The sequence below is a fragment of the Mus caroli genome, unplaced genomic scaffold, assembly GCF_978045245.1.
Source record: "Mus caroli unplaced genomic scaffold, Mus_caroli_1 scaffold_3, whole genome shotgun sequence".
NCBI lineage: Eukaryota > Metazoa > Chordata > Mammalia > Rodentia > Muridae > Mus > Mus caroli.
The window spans coordinates 59,531,609-59,555,411 of NW_028227258.1; the positions used below are offsets into that span (position 1 = coordinate 59,531,609).

The 23,803-nt window shown below is 48.1% G+C and overlaps 1 protein-coding gene across 1 annotated transcript in view; it reads left to right on the forward strand.

Moving 5' to 3' along the window:
* The window catches only part of Ptgfrn (prostaglandin F2 receptor inhibitor), a 68,229-nt gene extending 46,003 nt beyond the window's left edge, over positions 1 to 22,226 (forward strand). The window contains exons 5-9 of the mRNA XM_021158115.3: positions 2,851 to 3,276; positions 7,251 to 7,670; positions 14,211 to 14,318; positions 18,692 to 18,997; positions 21,261 to 22,226. Coding sequence (XP_021013774.1) covers positions 2,851 to 3,276; positions 7,251 to 7,670; positions 14,211 to 14,318; positions 18,692 to 18,997; positions 21,261 to 21,427 — 1,427 coding nt within the window. The 3' untranslated portion in view covers positions 21,428 to 22,226. The remainder of the gene's footprint in view (positions 1 to 2,850; positions 3,277 to 7,250; positions 7,671 to 14,210; positions 14,319 to 18,691; positions 18,998 to 21,260) is intronic.
* The last annotated feature ends 1,577 nt before the right edge of the window (positions 22,227 to 23,803 follow it).

Sequence of the window (23,803 nt, forward strand, 5' to 3'; positions counted from 1 at the left end):
AGGAACCCTTTCAGCCCTGGGACCAGACCTCCCACCCGTGAGCCAAGTGTGGGAGTTACTTACCTTTTAAAGGTCTTACTTCTGGGCATGAAGTGGGAATCGTGATAAGTAGTGTATGCATGTTCTTACACATGTTGGTGTGTGTATCCGTCCACCTCCCCCAGTGTGCTCCTGACACCAGATTAAGCACCTTTGTTACTGTATTGCGTGTGTTGAGGGAGGGTGCAAGCACAGTTGTGCACCAATATTCGTGTGGAGGTTAGAGAGCAGCTGTGGAGTTTTCTGTTCCCGCCTTGTTGAGGCAGGCTCTCTGCTGTTTCTGCCAAGTTGTGTACTCCAGGCTAGTAGGCCTGTGAGCTTCCAGGTAATTCTCCTGTCTCTGCCTCCCAGCTTGGCTTATAAGTGCTGGAATTATAAGTGACCACACTAGGCTTTTCACATGGGCTCTAGAGATTGAACTCAGGTCATTGAGCCCCCTCTATGTTGATTCTAATTCTCAGTCCTTGCAGTGAGGGTAGGAACGTGTGGTTGTGGTCATTGCTTGCATCATTACAAATGAGGCACCAGAGAGCTTAAGCCATGTGTTAAAGATTGCCTGCAGGTCAGTGGCAGAAGCAGGACTAGTACATGGTCTGCTTGATGAGCCCTGGCATGTCAGCACTGTACATCTTCTTCATTGCTCTTCATGGCCTCATGAAGTAGTGTGCAGGTTGAGGCTGTAGCACCAGGGAGTGTTACCCATAACAAACTCAAGGTACACAGAGGTCTGTTAATGGTGGCCATCATTAGGTCAAAGGTTAAGTGCAGGGTCCAGGGTAGCTGTGCATCATATTTCTCTTTCATTGGCTCCAAGCCTCCTCCACACTTGCCAAGAAACCCATATTAAGAAGCCCTTGCCAGCTTTCCTTCCTCTGTCTGCCCATTCCACATTACCTGAGGTTCTCCGGTCACCACATACTCTCCTGCCACCATGGTGCCCTGATATTTGGGACGCTCTGAAGCTTCCGAGTCCCAAGTGGTGACACTTTACTTCCAAGCTCCCCTTATGTTCTCTAATATGCCAGTTGCCCATTTCACAGTGACCATTTGTCAAGGGCCCGCCCATGAAGTTGACCTCTGTGGTGCAGCTACAGTGTTGCCCTCAGTTAAATCCTCATGAAGAGCAACATTGGAGAGAGTGAAGGTTAGAGTCCTTTCCATTTCCTAGCCCTGTGAATCATTCTTGGAGAAGTCACGATGGTATAAATTTCATTAGAAGTGTAAATCACAAAAGAGCAGTTCCTTGACCTCAGCAGTTTATAATCTGTGTGAGTCATAAATAAAAGCAGCGAGAAATCAAACAAAACTGCTAGTGGTGATGGAGAGAAAGAGAACACTGGAAAGTGGAGGCCTCCGTTCAAGTAGACTGACTTCTCATCCAAGCAAAGTGCTTGGAACAAAAACTGGAGACTTTTCTAGTGACCTTACCATTAATACAGAGCAGGTGTCGAGTACCTACTGGGTCCCAGAATTTTGAGGTTGAAACTCTTAAGCAAAAAATAGTTTCAGAGAGGATATCTGGAGAGGACAACTGGTGTAGGAAAGACATAGGAGAGCTCAGAGAAAGAGCACCATCCCCAGCCACGGGAGGCTTTCAGAGCATCCCAAGCACTGCTGTAACAATGGCGCCAGCCTATATGGTGGGTGAAGAGCCTCAGGAATAGAGGTGACGGGGGGGGGGGAGGGGAGAGGAAGGAAGGCTACCAAGGGGTTCTAGTACAGGTTCTTCTAGTACAGGTTCCTTAAGGAGGCAAGTGTAGAAGAGGCCTGCAGCCAGTGAAGACACAAATGTGGAAATACAGTAGGGAGGTGGGTGGTGGTACTGAGCAGACTTACCAGGGCCAGGTTCACTATGTGACGGTTCCGTGGTTGGCAGAGATACAGGGTGAGTTATTTGTGGCTTTGGAAAGAACATCCTTTTGCAGAGTTTTAAGCGAGGGGGTGTTGGCTGACTGGATACAGATTCAGTGGAAAATAGCAAATGAGGCTTTAAAATATCTGAGAATGAGTCCTAGGGGCCTTGCATTTGGGGCATAGCCAGGGGTGGCAGGAACCCGAGTCCTGGTGGGACTGGTGGGCCTTAGATTGTACATCGTTCTTTAGGTTAGAACTTTGCGTTACTGACTCAGTGGGAGCTTTGAAGGTCTGAAGCTTGCTTGGTATCCCAGAGACAATCCTGATAGAAGGGGAACGCTGAGATCTTTCTCAAAGACGCCAACCTCCTGGATCACCTGTTATGGTCCCCTTGTCCTGTGTAAAAGTAAGGGTTCTGACCCAGGATGTGTGGCATCTGGCCTTGGCAGCTTCCTTCCTCCTCCCTTCCCTCCCTCCCTCCTTTCCTCCCTTCCTCCCTCCCACCCTCCTTTCCTCCTCCTCCCTCCCTCCCTCCCTTCCTTCCTTCCTTAATTTCATCTTATGTTTTAATGTGTAGGGATCTCTTACCTGCATGTATGTCTGCACCACAGGCGTGCAGTGTCCTCAGAGGCTATAAGAGGGCATTGGATCCCCTGGAACTGGACGGAGAGATGGTTGTGATCGCCATGTGGGTTTTGGGAATTGAACCTAGGTCCTCGGTAAGCAGGCAGGGCTCTTAAGTTCTGAGACACCTTGGCAGTTTTCTTCAGGCAGATACTTGAAGACGTGGTTTACACGCTTTGAGAAATACTCTTACAGGGTCCTTTCTGCTCAACGCCAAGACTTGATTTTTATTTCAGAAGCTAGCAGGATGGACGGTTTGTTGGAACGCAAGTGGTCCTTGACTTGTTCCTTGGACAATTCTTATGTCGCTGTGTTTTCTCTTCCCCCCTTCAGAACCAGAATACCAGGTCTACCTGAACGCTTCTAAGGTCCCCGGGTTTTCTGACGACCCCACAGAACTGCAGTGCCGGGTGATAGACACAAAGCGTCTGGAGGCCGGTGTCCGACTTACCGTGTCGTGGTACTATAGAATGACCCGTCGCAATGACGACATGGTGGCCAGTGAGCTTCTCGCAGTCATGGATGGGGACTGGACTTTGAGATATGGAGAGAGGAGCAAGCAGCGGGCCCAGGACGGAGAGTTTATTTTTTCTAAGGAGCACACAGACACATTCAATTTCCGGATCCAAAGGACTACGGAGGAAGACAGGGGCAATTATTACTGTGTTGTGTCTGCCTGGACCAGGCAGAGGAACAACAGCTGGGTGAAGAGCAAAGATGTCTTCTCCAAGCCTGTCAACATATTCTGGGCCTCAGAAGGTGGGGACATCATCCTGTCACTGCTCAGTTTGGTTTAGTTTCTTAAGTCATCTGTCCATGTTTGTGTAGGCACCCTCACTCTCCGTTCACACTAGAAATATGTGCTCATACACTAGGGAACTGGAACCACATGGCCCTTTGGGGACATGGGCCTCTGCCACTCACTGTCCTTAGCAAAGCCTTGCATTTCCTGAACCCCAGTCAGTTTCCTTTTTCTTTCTTTTGGATGCCAGCCTCCTCTCTGAGGACAGTTGTCCCAGAATCCACTTCAGTGGCTGTGTTTTCTTCCTACATTCCTTGAATAGCTGGGAATAGAGGAGTCAGGCACCCCCTTGTTCCTCTACAGTTTCTACCATTCCCAACCAGTCCTGAAAGACCCCTCTCTGCCCAGGGCCACACCTCTTCCACCTGTCACTCATCCTGATTGACTCCTTGTTCTTCTGCTCATCTGCTGGAGCTGCTCACCTTGGTTTCATGGCCACTTTTGTTACTACTCCTATCTGGCTAGCTGTGTTGAAATCTTCCTGGGAGCTTTCAAAAAAGAAAGGATCCCAGTAGAAATTGTATTTAAATTGGTCTGAGGTGTGTGCGGTCTGGACACTGGAATTGAATCCTCTAGAGGGGCCACTGTAGAGGACCCTTGTGTAGACAACGTTTTCATTCTCAGGCCCCTGCCTTTGTCTCCTAAGTATCACGTCCTCTGTCCCTTTTGGTCTTTCACTCCCAGTTCTTTTCATCTGACCCGTTCACTTCTGAAATCCAGCCCTCCATAGATAGCTCAGTGTCACTGTCTGGTTCTCTAAGATCACAGGCTCCCCAGATCATTCCCTTTAGTGCTTCAGCCCTAGTGGTTCTGTTTTCTACCATTGTCCTTCCTTCTTCCTGGGCCTTTACTTCTCTCTTACCAGAAAGCCCAACATGGACCTGGAGCCCTTCCTGATACACGTCCAGGCCTGGGGGTAAGGAGAGTTGGTTGATCATCTACGGATATCCAGCCTAAGTTCCCAACCAATCATGTCCCTTCTTTTTCTTAACTCTCTTTCCCTGGCTTGGTCTACCTTAGATTCTGCTTAAAACACAACCTGATTCAACGCCAACTTTGCTGTCGCTTTGGCTGCATATGCAGAGTTAGATGCAGTTGAAGGAAATAGCTTTCCAACAGTGAAGGTCTCACTTCAGATCTCCAATCCCTTCTGTCACGTGGGCTCTCAACATTGAGAGTCATTCTGGTTTCCTTTGTGTGTTTACTTCCCCACTCTCCTAAGTGATAATTGCACACCACCTGCTCTCTGAAAACCTCCTCCCCCAGCCTCTGTCGGCTCCATTCCCTATAAAAAGATCATCAAAGGAGAACTTGTATCTGCCATGTTCAGCATTGAGCCTGTCACTTGCCCTTATGTCTTAGCAAAGGTTAGCCCCTCTCACAGCTTAGACATACGCACCCCCCCTCCCACTTATATCTTCAATATTCTCTCTCCTCTGGTCCTTTCCCATCAGCCTGCTAACACTGCTTTAGAGAAACCACTTTTGGTCCATTTCTGTTTCTTACAACCTTGCCCACTACTCTGCCCTTTTATAGCGGTGGATTCGATTTATCTATATTTAATATCTCTCGTTTCTCCTCCAGTTCTCTGTGGTACCTGCTCCCCAACCCCTTAGTCACATATTGATATTGCCAAAGATCAACACACTACAGAACTCTGTTTGTCGGTTTCCTTCCTGGGCTGGGACAGTTTCTCCCTTGCAGGAATGCTCTGGCTTTTCCCACGGTTTGTGGAAAGCCTTTCCCGGCCCTGTTTCCCTCCTCACTGGCTGCTGCACCTCAGCCTCCCTCCCTACTGCTTCCTACTCAGTTCCCACTCAGGACACATCAGGACACAGTCCCTGCATTCCTGCTTAACTTGCTCAGCATTAGCTTCACAGGACACATAGCAGTGGCTGATTCCCAACTGTGCCTGTGTGTGCCCGAATGCCCCAGAACTTCACCTTCACTGATATGGTGCCTTCCTGCCTAGCAAGCAGCTCTTAAGTTGCTGTCCAAAATGGAGCCTCTAGCCTCTGCCACCCATCTTCTTCCACCTTTAGTTGTTGACCTAAACCTTTACCTCTGACTCCTCACTTTTGTTTTGTTTTGCTTTGCTTTGTTTTGCTTTGTTTAACCTGCTAGGGATTGAAGCAGAACCTTACAAGTGTTATGCAAGCCAGCCGCATCCTGACCCCTAACTTCCCTTTTTGGTTGTTGTTTGATTTATTGGAGGCCTGTCTTGTTTTGAGAGGCAAGGTCTCCTGTAGCCCAGGCATCTTCAGATTCACTGTGTTGTCAAAGATGACTTTGAGCTCCGACCCTCCTGCCGCTACCTCCCAAGTTCTGGAACTGCAGACACCACCATGCCCAATTCTAACTTCTTGAGACCGGTTTAGAGTCTAATGGCCTCTCATGCTTCAGACTTATGAGCCAGTGTTAATCTCTCATCTATATTTACATCACCAGCCTCCTGTCTGGTCTCCTTGCCTCCACCCTTAACCACGCCCTTAACATCTAATCAGATGGTGACATGCTTACCCCCATACCTTTATAGATTCTCTATCTCGGAGCAAAACCCAGAGTCCTCTCAGTGTCCTTGAGTGTCCTGAAGACTGATCACCCTCCCCCACAGCTCTCCCTGCTGCCTACTCTACTGAGCGCCTCTGCCCTTCCCATAGCTCCCCTCACTACCTGACAAGCTCTGTAGCTCACCATTTGCTGTCTCCTCTGCCTAGACAGCTTTCCCACCTCCCTCAGGTGCTGAGTCAAATGTTAGCATTCTGGTGGGACCATCCTGGGCCACTCTGTCTATAACGCTGCGCCCTTTCTCTCATGCGGTCTCACACTTTCTCTTTTTTTGTCTGTTGTTCTTCTGTGGTTGTTCTTACATTTTTACCACCTAAACACACTATGTGTTTTATCTACTTGTCTTCCTCTACTAGTATATAAAAATGAAGGTCCTGGACCTCTACTGTTTTATTCCCAGTGTCTATGATAAGAAGGCTGTTAGTAATTATGTTTAAGTCATGAGTGTATGACCAAACTCACAGGAGAATTGGGAACGAATGTGTCTGGCTCGGTAGAACCTCAGAAGTCGTCCTCTCTCTAAAGATGCTGTATCACACATGTTGTGCTGCTGGGTTTGACAGGACAAATTGCTCCCCAAATCCCAGCATAAAATTTATAACTGAATAGATTTGGGGGTTAATTACTGTATTAAAAGTTCTTTTTAAGGAGTAGGCATAATTCATTTTATCTTTTAATAGCTATTTGAGTTCCTTCCATATGACTTTGTGCCATTGTGATTGATGAAACCTAATATGTACACGCTTAGGGATTGGTATTTGACAGAGAAACTAAAAGGACATGCAAACCCACTGGTAGTGTCCTTACAGACACCAACTCAACATTCTGAAAACCACATCTCTGTGGCTAAACCTGTAAACTACTTGGAAGTGGCCATGTCTGCAAATGCAATTGTATTTATTATATGATATATCATATCTATTATAATTGATACAGGGTTAGGCAGAGAAGAGCCAAACTTCCACACAGGCTAGCCCAAGGAGGACTACTATGCCGGCAGTAAGTAGAGAAGGCTGTGGTGTGGCTAGCCTAGCTTGTCTTCCTTCTCTGGCTCTCTGGACTTGAGAGGCACCATCTTAGCTCTCTGAGTTCCCTCAGTGACACATAGGAGGGTTTGAAATCCCTCCAGTTCACACTTTAACCGCCCATCGCCCCGTCAGATTCCTTCTGACCGAAGCTGTTTCCCCTGGGGCAGTTTTCAGCCTGTTCACAGACATGTTGGTTTCTTTTAGAGTTGCCACATTTCCTTAGTGTTATCATGTGGCAGATTGCAAGTAAATCCCTATTTCCTGGATGCTTAGATTTTTAGATGCATATCCATTCTAACTGTTGAAAATGGCCCACTTCTGATTCTTTATTCCAGATTCTGTGCTCGTGGTGAAGGCACGGCAGCCAAAGCCTTTCTTTGCTGCAGGGAATACATTTGAGATGACTTGCAAAGTGTCTTCCAAGAATATTAAGTCGCCACGATACTCAGTTCTCATCACAGCTGAGAAGCCCGTTGGGGACCTCTCCAGTCCCAACGAGACCAAGTACATTATCTCCCTGGACCAGGACTCCGTGGTGAAGCTGGAGAATTGGACCGATGCGTCTCGGGTGGACGGCGTCGTGTTGGAGAAGGTTCAGGAAGATGAGTTCCGATACAGAATGTACCAGACTCAGGTCTCCGACGCGGGCCTGTACCGCTGCATGGTGACAGCCTGGTCTCCTATTGGGGGCAGCTTGTGGCGAGAAGCAGCGACCAGTCTCTCCAATCCTATTGAGATCGACTTTCAAACCTCAGGTGAGCAGAGAGCTCTGTGAAGTCATAGATTGGCCCGGGAGATAAGCTTGACATTTTAATCAAGGGTCCTTATAATTTGTTCATTTTGTGTGTGTGTGTGTGTGTGTGTGTGTGTGTGTGTGTGTGTGTGTGTGTGTGTATTTGAGTGGTGTATGTATGTGGTATATGAGTCTGGCTTATGTGCACATTGTGTGCTTTTGCCAGAAGGTGATGTCAGGTGTCTTGCTCTGTCACTGCCTTATTCCCTTGAGAAAGTTTCCCACTGAGCCTGGAGCTAGGCTGAGGGCCAGAAAGTCCAGGGATCCTTCTGTCTGTCTCCCCACACAGATCTGGGTCATAGGCATATGTGGCCCCACCCAGCTTTTTATGTGGGTGCTAGGGATTTGAACCCAGGTATTCATTATTAGGCAGCAGTCACTCTTACATACCATGCTGTCTCCCAAACTCCTGTCCTTACTGTTTCAAAGAGTTTGTGAAGTAGAATTCATATACCATGTAGTTTATCATTTAAGGTCCACAATTCTGTGGCTTTTCATATATTCGCAGAATTGTGCCACCATCAATCCCCAATGTCAATTTTAGAACAATTCTGTAGCATCAAAGTGAAACGACCCCTTAACCAGCAGTGTCCAGCCCCATGCTGCTTTCTGTACGTGGGCTTTCCCTCCCTGTATATGTCACACACATACATCATGCGTATGTCACCTTGGTGTCTGGCTGACTTAACATCACCCATGTTGCCCTATGCTTCCCATTCATTTTTATGACTGAGTCCTATCCTGTGACATGCTTAGGTCACACGTTATCATTTCATCAGCTGACGGATGACAGGGCGTGTCCACTTCCCCACTGTTTTGATTCTGTCATGAGCACTCTTACAAATGTTTTTGTTTGGTTGGGTTTTGGGGTTTGTTTGGTTGGTTTATTTGTAAATGGATTTAAAAAGTAAAAAAATGACTGGAACTCATAGTTCAGACTTCAAGGAACTTCATGGAGAGAAACAAACATAGCTTGGATGGTTTGGAGCTGGAGCCCAGGCCAGGTCTGGCTTTCTACTCCAGGATGCAGGTGTGACTGTAGCTTTGGTCCTACTCAGGAGCATCTCCACACGGGATGGCTCTCAGCCTTGCTCTGCTCCTCAGTGTTGGATTGCATAAATAATTGGGCATCACCAGAGTTGCTGCAGAGCTGGGGTATTGATGCACTTGTCAGTTTGGTTTCTTAAGAATCATTATTCATAATATTTATCTTTGGTGTTTACTATGTTCACTAAGAAATTAATTTATCTTTAGCAACTGGAATATTACCATGCTATAAGGCAGAAAAGCCCACATTATAGACAGCATAGCTATAAGGTATATATTCTCAAGTGAAATATTTTGCTTTTAGGGATGCCTCACTAGGCTCTGATGCACCTGGACACACCTGTCTTTCTGTATGCTACTAAGCTCTGACACATCAGGGTATACCTGTCAGTGTGTGTCCCTAGGCTCTAACACACCAGTCTATGTATGTGTGTCACTGGGCTCTTACACATCTGTCTGTGTGTATGTCACTAGGTTTTGATACCTAGACACACATGCCTGTGTGTGTCACTAGGATCTAACACACCTGCCTGTGTATGTGTCACTAGGCTCTGACACTCATCTGTTTGTATGTCACTAGGCTCTGACACCCATCTGTGTATGTCCCTAGGCTCTGGCACATCCATCTGTGTGTGTCACTAGGCTCTGACACACCCATCTGTGTTTCTCCCTAGGCTCTGGCACACCCATCTGTGTGTGTCACTAGGCTCTGGCACACCCACCTGTGTGTGTCCCTAGGCTCTGGCACACCCACCTGTGTGTGTCCCTAGGCTCTGGCACACCCACCTGTGTGTGTCCCTAGGCTCTGGCACACCCACCTGTGTGTGTCCCTAGGCTCTGGCACACCCATCTGTGTGTGTTCCTAGGCTCTGGCACACCCATCTGTGCATGTCACTAGGCTCTGGCACACCCACCTGTGTGTGTCACTAGGCTCTGGCACACCCACCTGTGTGTGTCACTAGGCTCTGGCACACCCACCTGTGTGTGTCCCTAGGCTCTGGCACACCCACCTATGTGTGTCCCTAGGCTCTGGCACACCCATCTGTGTGTGTCTCTAGGCTCTGGCACACCCATCTGTGTGTGTTCCTAGGCTCTGGCACACCCATCTGTGTGTGTTCCTAGGCTCTGGCACACCCATCTGTGTGTGTCCCTAGGCTCTGGCACACCCATCTGTGTGTGTTCCTAGGCTCTGGCACACCCATCTGTGTGTGTCACTAGGCTCTGACATACATGTCTGTGTGTTTCAGTGGAAAGATGCTTTCAGAGCTTCAAATCTCCAATTTCATTCAGACAGTCCATATGAAGAATTTTCATCTGTGAATATTCAACCAACAGTCCTAAGTAGTCTGTCCTGCATGCCAGTTAGGGATTTGAATGCATACATTTATACTTATCTATAAAAATCCTGTCATTGATTGAATTAATATAGCAAAACCAAGGTGCATTAATTAGATTATTCACATTCTGGGGTAGAGCGATGGCTCAGTGGTTAGAAGCACTTGCTGCTTTTGCAAAGAACCCAAGAGTGGTTCTCAGCACCCAACACCCACTCTAACTCCAGTCCCCGGGGTTGCAGAGAAGCCAAGAGTGGCTCTCAGCACCCAGTGCCCACTCTAACTCCAGTCCCCGGGGTTGCAGAGAAGCCAAGAGTGGCTCTCAGCACCCAGTGCCCACTCTAACTCCAGTCCCCGGGGTTGCAGAGAAGCCAAGAGTGGCTCTCAGCACCCAGCGCCCACTCTAACTCCAGTCCCCGGGGAATCGGTTTTCTGGGCAGTTACCATCATGTGCACACAGCCAGGCACATAATTATAAATGAAGGAATCCTTAAACCAGTCACAGCTGTTTGTACGTAAATCAGAAACCACTGCCTCTGTCTCCGGAGTGCTGGGATTAGAGGCCTGTGCCACCACACTTGGCCCTTGTTGGGTGTTTCTGTCATGGACACATGTGGGGACTTCTTGACTTACCAAATGATTTCTTTCCCCTTGCATCTGTGTTTATTGAGATGATCACAGGATTTTGTCCTTTTTCTTATGTATCTATGGTCAATTCCACCTTATTTTACATTTACATAGTATTCGATCATTCTTTCAGTTTTGTGGAAGAGGGAAAATATAAAATCCTTTGCATTTCTGGGTTAGGGGTAGATATTGGGTCTATTTCTTAATTCTTTGAATCCCACGATGGCAGCTCTTTACTTCTGGGTTGAATGAATTGCCTAAAACCTGTACCCTCTGTGGAATTGTCGTAATCTCTTCCCTCCTTAATTAGAAACTGCCACCTGATTGACCAGCCCAACACTAGAGCCCCAGATTGTCCCCCAGTAAAAAACTGGTTTGAACCCCAAGAGTCTTTGCCTCCTGTACATCAGTAGTCCTCTTTAAGATCCAAGACAAAGAAGTCCTCCCCAGGTCTACCATGCTATCATCTAATCTCGAGCCTAGGCCTCTTGTTAGTGAGGTCTAAGTTTCCCAGGGGATCCACTAGATCATGGCTTTCACTGACCCAGGTATCAGGGCTAGCATGAAATTTAAACCCGATGATGTAAGATTCAGCCTTTAAAAAGAATAGCCTTTTTTCTTTTTAATATAAAAATGTGTGAATAGAGTGAAAGGGCTCAGAGGTTAAGAGCACTGGGCACTCTTCCAGAGGACCTGCCATCGATTCCTAGTACCCACACCACAGCTCATGCTGTTTATAACTCCAATCTCATGGGGTTTGACGCCCTTTCTGGCCTCCATGGGACACATGTAGTGCTCAGACATGCATGCAGGCAAAATGGACACACACTTAATATAAAAAATAATTAATAAAAAAATTGAAATAGAGCCAAGTAGTAGAAAGTAGAGCAATCACACCACACCCCCCTCCTTGCCCTATGAAAGACTAATTTAAGATGCTCATCTTTCTAGAACTTTTCCTTCAGTGTTATCTTCATGACTTTGACATCTTGGCTATACATGTGCTTTTATGACCCACTTCCTCCCCGCATAGTGTGAGATAATCGCTTCTCCTGTTACAATAAATGCTAGGTAGACACCAGCCCAGTGACTGCATAGAGCAGCATCACTTAGCCGTGACCCTTGGCTGGAGATGCAGATGGGATGCAGAGTTTGCTTACAGGAAAGCGCTGCTCTTAGAAGCCTTTTCCTAGGGTGGGGATGGGGTTTGGAATACGGTTGTGTCAATGTTTGTACTTACAAGTCAAGTGGTCCCTATGCTTTCTGCAGACTAGGAACCCGGGGATCCCTAGTGACTCTGACTGCTCTCTGAATATTCCAAGTCATACTCTGTGGTCTGCAAAGTGAACCAGACAAATCCCTTCACAAAACAGAATTGCCACAGAAATAGACCATAATGAAAATATTTCTAAATATTCCATTCTTCTATAATAATGACCATCTTAACATCGAGCTATTGATTTCATTAGAAGGAAATCCACTACTGTGAATTGTTTGCTACAATGAAGGCCTTCTTCTCCAGCCCTGTCTGCATAGTGAGACAGAGCACAGACCCTCTCACAAGCCCTGCCTTGGTTCCCACGGCAGCCACCAGTAGGGAACTGGGAGTTATGACTTGTGACCCAGAAGGGTTTTCTTTGGAAATATAAAGAAAAGTGACATTTGTTCAGATATGTAAGTCTTTCTTCATTGTTTTAAATAAGAAAAATACATAAATCATGTCAGTATTTGGTCACTTGGGTTCTCTCAGAAGGAACCTGAATGCTTTCAAACTTTCAAAGAAAGTCCCGAGCAGATGTGTTTATTACAGAGTCTCTAATCTAAGGGAAAATCTTAATCCACTGTTGAACATGGCCACTGCCACCCTGAGCCGACAGAAATAGCCTTGGCAGCCATTTTCACAGAACTGGCTCAGAGCCGTAAGGCTGGCCCTGACTCTCCAGAACAGTTTTGGGCAGAGCAGGCCCAGAGTATGAGATACTAAGGGAGCTAGGGCCAGAGCTAAGGCATCTGAAGGAGATGGTGTGTTTGTCTGTGCCTCGTTCATCCCCTGTTCCTGGGACTGCCATCCTGTCGTGTTCGCAGCCCCTGGAGTTAAGTCCCCAGGTCTTGTAACGCCCCTACCTCCATAACCAGCCTTTCTTCACCATTCAAGTTATTCATATCCTTAGTGCTAGGAAAGCCATTTAATGACTTATTATTAGTCATCAGATTGAAGTGAGAACAGAGACAAAGTCATTTCAGCCCATTGCCTTATGACGGTGTGACCTATCACACACACTCCTGATGGAGTGAGTAGCTTTTTATGGATGCTTTTAAACACACTTTGGGGTACTTTCCCTTTCTGGTAATCTGAACAAGAAAGCAGTGATGTCCCTATTCCTCAAGTAAGCTTTTGCTCAGCTTCTATGAGCTAGATTAGTAGAGCTGGTGATGAATCTGGTAGCATTCTCTTTATAGAGCTGGCCACCTATCTATGCTTTCCTGAAAATCCAAGTAGAATCTCATAGCACTGATGTCCTAGAACTCTCTTTCCCATTTTCCTGTTCTTGGATTTTAGACGTTGAGATATAAAGTTAGGCATTGAGCTATTGGGATCAGTTTGTCTTGAGCTATGAAATGCCCTTTTCTACGAGGCATCAGAGGTGGGTTTAAAGTGATTGTTAAGTCACTGATATTCTCAGGGGGATGCAAGGCAAAGCCTGTCTCAGTGGAGGATGTTGTTCTGTTTTGTTTGATGCTAATTTATACTAGATGTGTACATACATATATACACACACATGCATATACATGTACATGGTGTGTATGATATGTATATCTATATATCAAGGCTTTAGCTTCAATTTTAGCAAAATTGACTCAGAAGTATAGAGCACTCCCATATGCACCCTGCCTTCCCCACCCTGGGTGGTCTTTTAAAGGATGCTCCAAGCTGCCTCAGTTTCCCCTGAAATCCTGCCATTTTCTCAGCTCCCCACCATACTTTATCTAAACATGTCCAGTATTGGTGGGTCTTTCTCCTAACTGGATTGCAGCCCTTTAACACTGGGGTCTCAGGGTTCTGTCCCCATCAGTATTGCAGAACATACAGAGGCCACTTGCCCAAAGCACATGCAGTCAGCTCCTGACCCTCTGATCTCTACACCACCCTGGCTAGTTTGAACTACACTGAATGTGACAGCAGCCCAAGCTTACCAGCTTGGGGGTGGGGAGGGGGGCGCGAAGTAAGCATATTCTTCAAGCAAAGCTGTGGTTGTCAAGCAGAGAACGTTCCATTCAGAGTTAGTCAAGAGTGAATTCAGGTAGATGTCCCTGATTCGACTGTCTCTGCATACAGAAAGGAGATCTTAGAAGGCCTATTTCATGGTTTTTTGTTTTTTTCTAGACCAATTCCCAGAAAAGAGAACCACATTTAGATGCTCTTGGAGCTTTAGGAATGAATTTTGAACTTGTGTGAAAGAAGATTATGCATCTTACACATTACTGTCTTCCAGGTCCCATATTTAATGCCTCTGTGCATTCAGACACACCATCCGTCACCCGGGGAGATCTCATCAAATTGTTCTGTATCGTCACTGTGGAAGGAGCTGTGCTGGACCCAGGTACCTCCCTCCATCCTTCTTCCTCCCCCACCCCCGTTGCCTTCTGTAAATGTTTCTCCTGTCGCCTGTCACTGTCACTTGGAGTTTGAACTGTCTGTTGATCTTCACTTGTCTTAGTCAAGGTTTCTGTTGCTTCAATGAAGTACCATGACCCAAAAGCATATTGGGGAGGAAAGGGTTTATTTGGCTTCATATCTACATTGTAGCTCATCATTGAAGGAAGTCAGGACAGGAACTCAAAACAGGGCAGGAACCTGGATGCAGAGCTGAGACAAAGGTCTTGGAGGGTCCCTGCTTACTGGCTTGTTCCCTATGGCTTGCTCAGCCTGCTTTCTTGTAGAACCCATCCTGGGTTCTATAAACAGGAATGGCAACAGCCGCAATGGGCTGGGCCCTCTCCCATCAGTCACTAATTTAAGGATATGCCTTACAGCCTGATCTTCTGGAGACATGTTCTCAATTGAGGTGCCCTCCTTTCAGATAACTGTAGCTTGTGTCCAGTTGACAAAAGACTAACCAGCCCATCACTTTCCCTGACTCATTGCTGGCTTGGCTCTGTGAGGCTGTGTATCTTTTGGGAGATTTGAAACACTTTTCAGGACAGTCAGTAGATCTCTTCCTGGCTTGTTGTGGCCTGGTTAGAAACCCACTCACAGATTCCTCTTCCTGCTCCATGTCATTCATCCCTTCAGTACACAGAGCAGCTAAAGATGTTGGGGGTAGAGCTATGAACATGCTCAAGATCTACCCCCGAGAGCTTGCACCCGAGGCAGAATACAGAATAGAGGAGAAGTGATGTCATTTATAACTTTTAGGATATCTTTGTAAAGCTTTTCCCATTCTACTGAAGAGGGAACCTTGTGCACACCCGGTCTGTCCCAAGCCATGTCCCCAGTTCTGTGAATCTTCTCTTTACAGAAAAGATTAACCTTGCCAACAGATGCCTCAGAATCCTGGGCCCATCCCTCATGCATTTTCTACTTGGTGCCTTAAGCAACCAGATGACATCCCTCTCTTATTGGCTCCTCTGGTCTTAAAGGCCTTAGGGTGTTGTCCCTGTTGCTGAGCAGGACTATACCCACCTTTGCCTTTCCCCAAAGATTCTGTGAAGAGCCTAGCTTGCTGAGGCCTGCCCTTCTCCCTTCCACCACCCACTGTGACCCTGACACTGCCCAACCCCACCCCATTCCTAGCAAAGTCATGCACAAAGCTAGCCAAATTCTGTGAGTTCTCATGTGTTTCTGTGTGTAGACCTCTGGAAGCATGGCCCCAGAAGCAGGCAGCAGGTTTTGTTCTGTATGAAGGGACAGTGCTAATAACCAAAGATGGGGGACCCTGCAGGCCTCACCAGCATCTGGGAGTAAGCTACGGGGTAGCCATTATGATGGGAGTGGCTCCCTGGTTCCTTTAGGGCTTCTGTACAGCATGTGAGGCATGAGACATCATGTCAAGCATGAGAAGTCGAGCTCTGAAGAGAGCAACTGCTGCTGTACCAAAGCTGCGAGGCGCAGAGGCACAAAGGTATCTTTGAACATGGAAATGAAGGAAAAGGTAGGAAAGACTGCCAGGGAAAGGCAAGCAAAAACTCCTTAAAAGTTTGCATAGCGCAATGCTGTTTGAAAGTTCATTTGTGATATACAGACATTAAACCCCCCAAATGCTCTTTCTCAGCAAATTAATAGGTCGCCAGTTGTGCCTTTCATGTAAACCTCTTTTCTCCGATGTAATTGCAAAAGCTATAGGTAGCTGGTATCTTGCAAATCACAATTTTCCAGAACTTTGCACTCTTGCTCTGTGTGGGTGGAAGATTCTGAATAATTAAACACAAATCGTAATTTCTTTCTTTTTCTTTTTTCTTTCTTTTTTTTTTCTCTCTTTTCATTCATCCCATGGCTCTGAGAAGGAATTCTCAGTGGGAAAGTTGCATAAGTGGGCTGAGAGCCAAGGCACTGTTGTGTCACAGCAGGGTGGGAGCGGCCAAGCGTGGGTGGCACCACGGTCTGAAGCAGAGCAGAGGCAGTGTGAGTCATGGGGGGGGTGGGGGGTCTCCAGAGTGTGCTGTGGGGGTGCAAGGGAATGGGGCCCAGTCACTATGCTCATAGTACTTGGTGCTGAGGGCAGCTAAGGAGCTGGACTTTCCTGTCCTTGCTGCTCAGCCATTGCTCAGAGGCTGAGTGGCTGAGTGTTAAGGGTGTTCTGTAGCCTCTGTGAGGCATTTCACCCAGGTGAGGTGACTTCCATGTTCTGGAAATGGTCCAGTCGGAGCACATCAGCGTCTAGTACTTAGCCAGGGTATGTGGTGAGATGGGTGGCTCAGTACAGCAGATGCCCACAGGAGGGGCCCACATCCTTGACAAGTACCTCATGCACTTCCTTCTAGTGGCATCTACCTGTCAGCCACATGTGGAGGTGAGGGTGTGTCCCTTTATCACTGTCACTTTTATTATCACTAGTTCCCGCTGGGTCCTTCTCTGGGAAACACGTCCATGCTGAGCTTGTAGCCACATGAACCTTTGAACGGAAGTCCTAAAGGAGCCAGGCACCCACCCCAATGTAATGGCTACCCAGTACTTTGTGCCCAGATGCTGGTGAGGCCTGCAGGGTCTCTGGTTACTAGCACTGCCCCTTCACACAGAACAAAACCTGCCTGCCTGTCCCCCGGGCCGGGCTTCCAGGGGCCACACACAGAAACACGTGGGCTGGGAGTGGTTCTTGCCAGTCAGTGTTTGCCCACGCTGTTAATTGGATTTTTTTTTTAAGTTTTTAAAGTGTATGTGTGTTTGTCTATGTGTGTCTGTACACTGTCTATCTGTCTGTCTGACTGTGGAGGCCAGAACAGGATAAGAGATCCCTTGGAATTGGAGCTGTAAGCAGTTGTGAGCTACCTGACATGAGTGCTGAGAACTGAACCCAGGTTCCCTGCAAGAGCAGTGAATGCTCTTAACCACTGAGCTGTCTCTCCAGAGCCCTGCTAATTTGCATTGTGCAATAAACTAATATGGCTTGTTCAGGTCATGTGGCCAGAAGGTACTGGAGTTCTGGCCCAGGCTAGCCACCTTAGCATCCTATGATGCACAAGAGAATGACGTAATGGGAACACCTCTATGCTTTATCATTGGTAGCCACTCTAGACTCGCAGAGTTTCCCTGGGTAGCAGAGCCCACTCTGCCCTGGCGCTGAGGGGGACTTAGGCAGTCCGCAGCACTTAATGCATCCCCACCACGCTGGTCTCAGAGACTTGCCTGCTGAGAATTGTTTATGCTGAGGTGCCCCTGGGGCGGGTGGAGGAGAGAGAGGAGCTGCCTTAGCAGTGGAGTTATCACTGGGACCTGTTTGGAAATGCCCACTTTGAGTTGAGCTCCCTTCTGTCTTACCTGGTCTGGATGACATCTGTTTGCCTTAGAATGTGTTTTTGAAGTTATTAATGTACTTTCCCTGAATGAATAGCTATTGTTTTTTTGTTGTCCAGCAAAAGCTGACATATAAAAGGTCCCGGGCCAGGGTTGTAGCTCCAATAGAACACTTGCCCAGCACAGCGCTGGGTTCAGTCCTTAGTATTTTTTTAGAAAAAGGAATTTTGCCAAGCAGGTTTAAGATGCGACTGTGTTTCTGGTCCACAATCCCCACATGCCTTCTGGATGAATTCTGAAGCTCAACAGCTGGCTTGGGTTGTCCAGTCAGGGTGGGGATGAGGGTCTGGGTTTAGCATGTGGCCTCAGTTTCCACATTGTGTAAATTAATCCTATACCATCCTCTTTCTCTTCTGCCCGTTGTAATTTATTTGAGGCTGTTAGAACCTCAGTTTTACAGAGTACTTCATGATTCACTAGCTTTACTCTCTGGGACTATTAACTGTGTTCAATTTTCTCAGCTTGATTTTTTTCCCCCTCTTGTTTTGAACTTAAATACTTCTGCAAGGGGGAAGAAAAAAATAAAACAGCACAAACCACAGTGAACAATAAAATCCAAACTGTCTACAACTTCAAATCTGGTACAATTTATTTTATGTGCGGTCTTTGGTTCTTCTGCATGAAGTGCCCGGGGACCCTGCATGCCGTGCCCAGCCTTCACACACAGGGCTGTCTGTGGCCCCAGATCTTCTTCCTGTGGTTCCTTAGGGTGGGAGTGGTCAAGCTACTATGTGGCCTCAGTTTCCACATTGTGTAAATTAATCCTGTACCATCTGTGGCTGTGTGACCTTGGCACAGGAGAGGCTGTGATATCATCACAGGCTGCCTGGAGGTTCATACAGGACAGACCTGGCCAGGAGTAAGGCTTGCACACACAGGAGCGTGTAAGGGTTGCACACACAGGAATGTGTACATCGTTTCTGCTCACACTCTGACTTCAGCATTTGGCTCCGTAATCCACAGATGACATGGCCTTCGATGTATCCTGGTTTGCGGTACACTCTTTTGGCTTGGACAAGGCTCCCATCCTCCTCTCCTCCTTGGACCGGAAGGGAGTCGTGACGACAGGCCAGAGGGACTGGAAGAGTACTGTCAGCCTGGAGCGAGTGAGCGTGCTCGAATTCTTGCTGCAAGTGCATGGCTCTGAGGACCAGGACTTTGGCAACTACTACTGTTCTGTGACTCCCTGGGTGAGGTCACCGACAGGTTCCTGGCAGAGGGAAGCCGAGATCCACTCCAGGCCCATCTTTATAACTGTGAAGATGGACGGTGAGCTCCCTCCCGCTCTGGGTATCTAAGTACCGCAGCACATACATTCAGGCTTCTATAGTTTGGTCCACCTTGTGTTTCCTCTAGGGCCTGGCTCAGGCCAAAGCGGTTTTGCAAGTTGCTGCCTTTGCAGTCCTGGCCTGGTAACACCACTGGGGAAGGACTTTTAGGAGCCTTGGCTCCTCTGTGATTCAGTGGAAACCCACTTCCCCATATCCTAAGGTGGGCATGGCTTCTGCGATGTGGGGGCAGAGAGGTCTCCAGGTGAGGCTATGGATTAAAGACTGACAGTTCTTGCTTACCTGCTGTTTCTGAGATGTGGTCTCATAAGTCCCAGGCTTGCCTCAAATCCACTGTCTAGCCCAAGGCTACCCTTGAACTCCTGATATTCTCACCTCTACCTCCAATCACCTATTGTTTTATTTCTTGGAAAAGGAAGGCTTCCCGGAGCCTCTAGCAGAGTGGAGACCTCTTGGAACCCTACAGTAGTGTAGTAGAGTGTCTCTACTGACCCATACCAAACTCACCCCTCCCAGACCAGCCTAACTAGTCAGACCTCTGTCCCCTACCCCCACCACCGCCTCCCTGAGCTGGGCATTTGTCCCTAAGAAGTGAGTCTGCCCCGTGAAAGCTTCCGAGTGCTCGGCGACTCAGAACGACTGTGTGGAGAGAATGAACTCCAGATGCTTAAGGGTGAGAAGCATTGACGGAGAGTGTTTCCCTAGTGGCCATTCAGTCTGAGGAGAAGGACCTTTGAACTCCAGCTCCTCCTCACTTCTCTTTTCTGTTGGGTGACTTTTTCTGAGGCGTCTACTTATAGTTGCCCCGGATGAGGAGGACTGTGACTGACCAGAAAAACAGTTCCACCCAAGTCCAGCTTGGTGAGCCCGTGAGTGTATAGCATGATAGGCGTATGGGTAGAATACAGTGAGTGTATAGCATGACAGGTGTATGGGTAGAATACAGTGAGTGTATAGCATGATAGGCGTATGGGTAGAATACAGTGAGTGTATAGCATGACAGGCGTATGGGTAGAATCCAGTGAGTGTATAGCATGACAGGCGTATGGGTAGAATCCAGTGAGTGTATAGCATGACAGGCGTATGGGTAGAATACAGTGAGTGTATAGCATGACAGGCGTATGGGTAGAATCCAGTGAGTGTATAGCATGACAGGCGTATGGGTAGAATACAGTGAGTGTATAGCATGACAGGCGTATGGGTAGAATCCAGTGAGTGTATAGCATGACAGGTGTATGGGTAGAATCCAGGCATCGAGAAGACTCCCCAGCCCCCACCCCACTCCGCCATACTCACCAGTAATTACTAACCACATATATATCCCAGTGGAGGGAAGAGGCCTCGTGAGCCACTTCTCTACCCTCCCCAAATGGAAACATTAGTACATCTGCTCTTGAAAGGGGTCTTGTGCATGGAAGTACAGCCAGTCTGGCCAGAGATGGTGACAGCCATGCCCTGCTTGGAGGACAGAGCTCCACATACTTTCTGGTCCACCTCCTGGAAGAAAAAAACAAAAACAAAAACAAAAACGTGACAGTAGTCTCCCATCCCGCTGTTAGGAAACTTAGATCTTTCCAAACATTAAGGACCTGGCAGAGGCAGGCACCTACCCAGAGCACTGGGAGAGGGAAGGTGGCCCTCCCGGGGTGGGATCTAAAGTTCTGTCATCTCTGCCCCATTTGCATCTTAAACTCTGCTTGAAGTAACTCCATATGAAAACCCAGATTCACCAAACAAGTCGGGGAGTGATTATTCACTTTGCTCGATAATTTACTATAGTGTTTCTTAAAATAGCGCCTTTAGTACACTTCAGTTATTTGATGCATAGAAATTGATTTATTCAGTCTTTTTTTTTTTCTCTAAAGGATGCATCTGCCGTTCAATGTGCGGTGCCCTTATACTGACTTTTAAAAATCAATCTCCTGCCAAAACCCTAAAAAGAAGTTGACATTCAAAGGCATCAAGTAAAATCTCTTTATTGCGTGCCACCCCCCTACCCGCCACCGTACTCAGCTCCGCAGAACTGAGTGGGGGACATTTGTTCATTTCTTCAACAAAGCTGAGCTGATCCTGTCTGAATCACATGCCAGGTGCAGGGTATGGGGTTTATGAGCTGGGATCTCTCAGAGATCCGCTGCAGGAGTTGGGGGTGGGGAAGCGGGGTGAACTAAGGAGTGAGCCGGTGCTCTCTACCCTCCAGCCCTGTACCACACTAATGCTTCCACTTTCTGTCTTCTGCCCAGTGCTGAACGCCTTCAAGTACCCGCTGCTGATCGGAGTGGGCCTGTCCACAGTCATCGGGCTCCTGTCCTGCCTCATTGGGTACTGCAGTTCCCATTGGTGCTGTAAGAAGGAGGTGCGGGAGACGCGTCGGGAGCGCCGCAGGCTCATGTCCATGGAGATGGATTAAGCGGTTGGAGATGGAGGGACAGAGGAACATTGTAGAAGTGGTGGGGGTGAGAAGAGGATTCTGATATTTTTACAACCGAGTGTGTTACACTAAAACCAGTCCTCTCTAATCTCAGGTGGGACTCGGCGCTCTCTCTTTTCTGCATGTCAAGTTCTGAGCGAGGACATGTTTACCAGCACACAGCTCTTCTTCCCACGGCACTTTCTGATATGTAACAATCGAGTGTGTGTTTCCCCCAGCTGCAGCTTTTTAATGGTTAACCCCCCACCCCTGTCTAATTAGTTTTCTCCTAGCGGTTTATCAATCCTCTGATTTGTGTGTGTTGATCACTTTTGATTTAGGGATCTCGGTGAGGAAGGGCGAAGGCATTCAGAGTTGGTCATTGTGGGTAAGAGGGTACCTGCCCACCTGAAAGCCAGCATCCACGAGCAGCCAGCATCAGGAGAGCTGCTACCTGCTGCCCTCCACCCTGGCTCAGAGCTGATATAGACCTGTGCCAAGGCAAGCTGTGGCTTTGACTGCCCTGCCCATCCCCCATTGTCAGGGGTTTAAACTCTATCGGAACCTAAACTCTATAACTTCTTGACCCGTAAGCCTTGTGTTTCCCCTCCTTCTCTACCCTCTTCCGTTTTTCGGGTTTGTTTCTGTGAGAGTGAGGATACGGCAGCCCTGGAGTCTAGAATTTGGCTTTCCACCAAGCACCTTATCTTGCCACCTTAGCCTTAAGAATGAGTATGAAAAAAATCCAGCACCACCTCTGTCCAGGGCAGAAGGTCTGTGAGGAGGAGGAGGAGGAGGACACTGGGGGGGGGGGGGAGGAAAGGAACTGATGCTTGCCCACCCACGTGCTCGCTCTGGTAGTTCTTAGGCCACTGTGCTCCAGGAACCCCAGGGTGAGTGGGAGCAGAGGGCAGCCGTGCCGCCGAGCCAGATGCCCTGTCCCTTCATGAGAGGCACTGACCCTGGTGCCACGGGACCGCCATGGGAGCCACAAAAGTGCCACATTGAGCTCCTTCACAGGAAGGCAGATTGCTGCCTGCAAGACTGACTGACTTCAAGGAATCAGAAATTGCCTAGAGCAAGCGTGTGTTCTCCATGACCTTTTCAGTCCTTGAAGTCTTTCTAAGCTCCCCGCAGGGGGTAGTGAAGAGGGGTATACTTTGTGGACGTTTGCTTTCCTATTAGAAACTCGAAGGGAACCCAGCAATTTAGTGTTATGTGAATGGCCTGTAAAATAGGGTTGAGAGTAGCTGCCTCTGCCTGGCTGGGCCCAGCAGGAACGGGACATCTTCCAGGTCACCAGTGCCTGCTCCATCAGGGCCTCAGCCACACAGAGTCTCTCACCTCAGCATAGCCTTCCACGAGCCTCCCCTGGGTACTGAGGCTCAGCACCCAGCTGGTACCCTCGCCCTGCCTTCTGCCTCTGAAGGATTTAACATTGTTGTCTTCCAAGGGGGGATGGGGGAGAAGATTCCTTTCTCTTAAGCAATAAAGTAATACGAAAAGATGGCCATTCACGTGCAGCTCTAGTCAACACGGGCCAGGATGCACTGAGCCCCCCACCCCCGCCTTCTCTCCATGTGGCCCATGGTGGCTTTTGTATTTTCCACCCAATTTCCTCTGCTTGTTTTGAGCCCACCTTGGGGGCTGCTCGTGTGATGAGATTTTGAGAAGGTAGCTCTAGCCCAGGTAGGGTCCAGGTTTAGAGTCAGTAGCAGATGCACCCCACACAAGCAAGAGAGGCCAGAGAAAGAGGGGAGGCTTTGGCAGACATGGTGAGTCTACATGTCGCTTTCTTATTGCTAGCTCAGACGTGAGGCACAGGTAACTGTACAAACAGGAATTAGGGGAGAGAACCAGGTGTTAGGAGCAGCCTTTGAGCCTGTGCCATTACTGAAGAAGATTCAGGGTCTTGGCAGTATAGCCCTCCTTAGGAGGATGAGAGAGACTTAGCCTGGGATGAGACGAGCCCTAGATGTACATAAAGCCACAGTGGTCCACGCGGGTACTGGATGATGAGATGAGTGATCGGACCTACCTTTCCCTTTCGTCTGATGTTGAGATTTGAACCTGAGTTGTGGAGGCCATGCCCAACCCCCCCATGTTGCTTAGGGCTGGGAGGGGGGCCAGAAACCTCAGGACCTAGTTCCTTTTGGGAATCTTACCATGCTGGGGTGTGTGTCTTAAGTGTGGTCAAACACTCTTGATGTACCAAATAGTGTTCCCCATGAAGCGCTCTTCCTGAGGCCCCCACCCTGCAACACTGCTCTGGGGGAGGGAGAGGCCGAACCAGGCCTTGGCACATGAAATTGCACTTCCTAAAGAGAAAACTTTATAGAAGGTTGGGTATTTTTCCTAATCACAAAAATCTCCCAC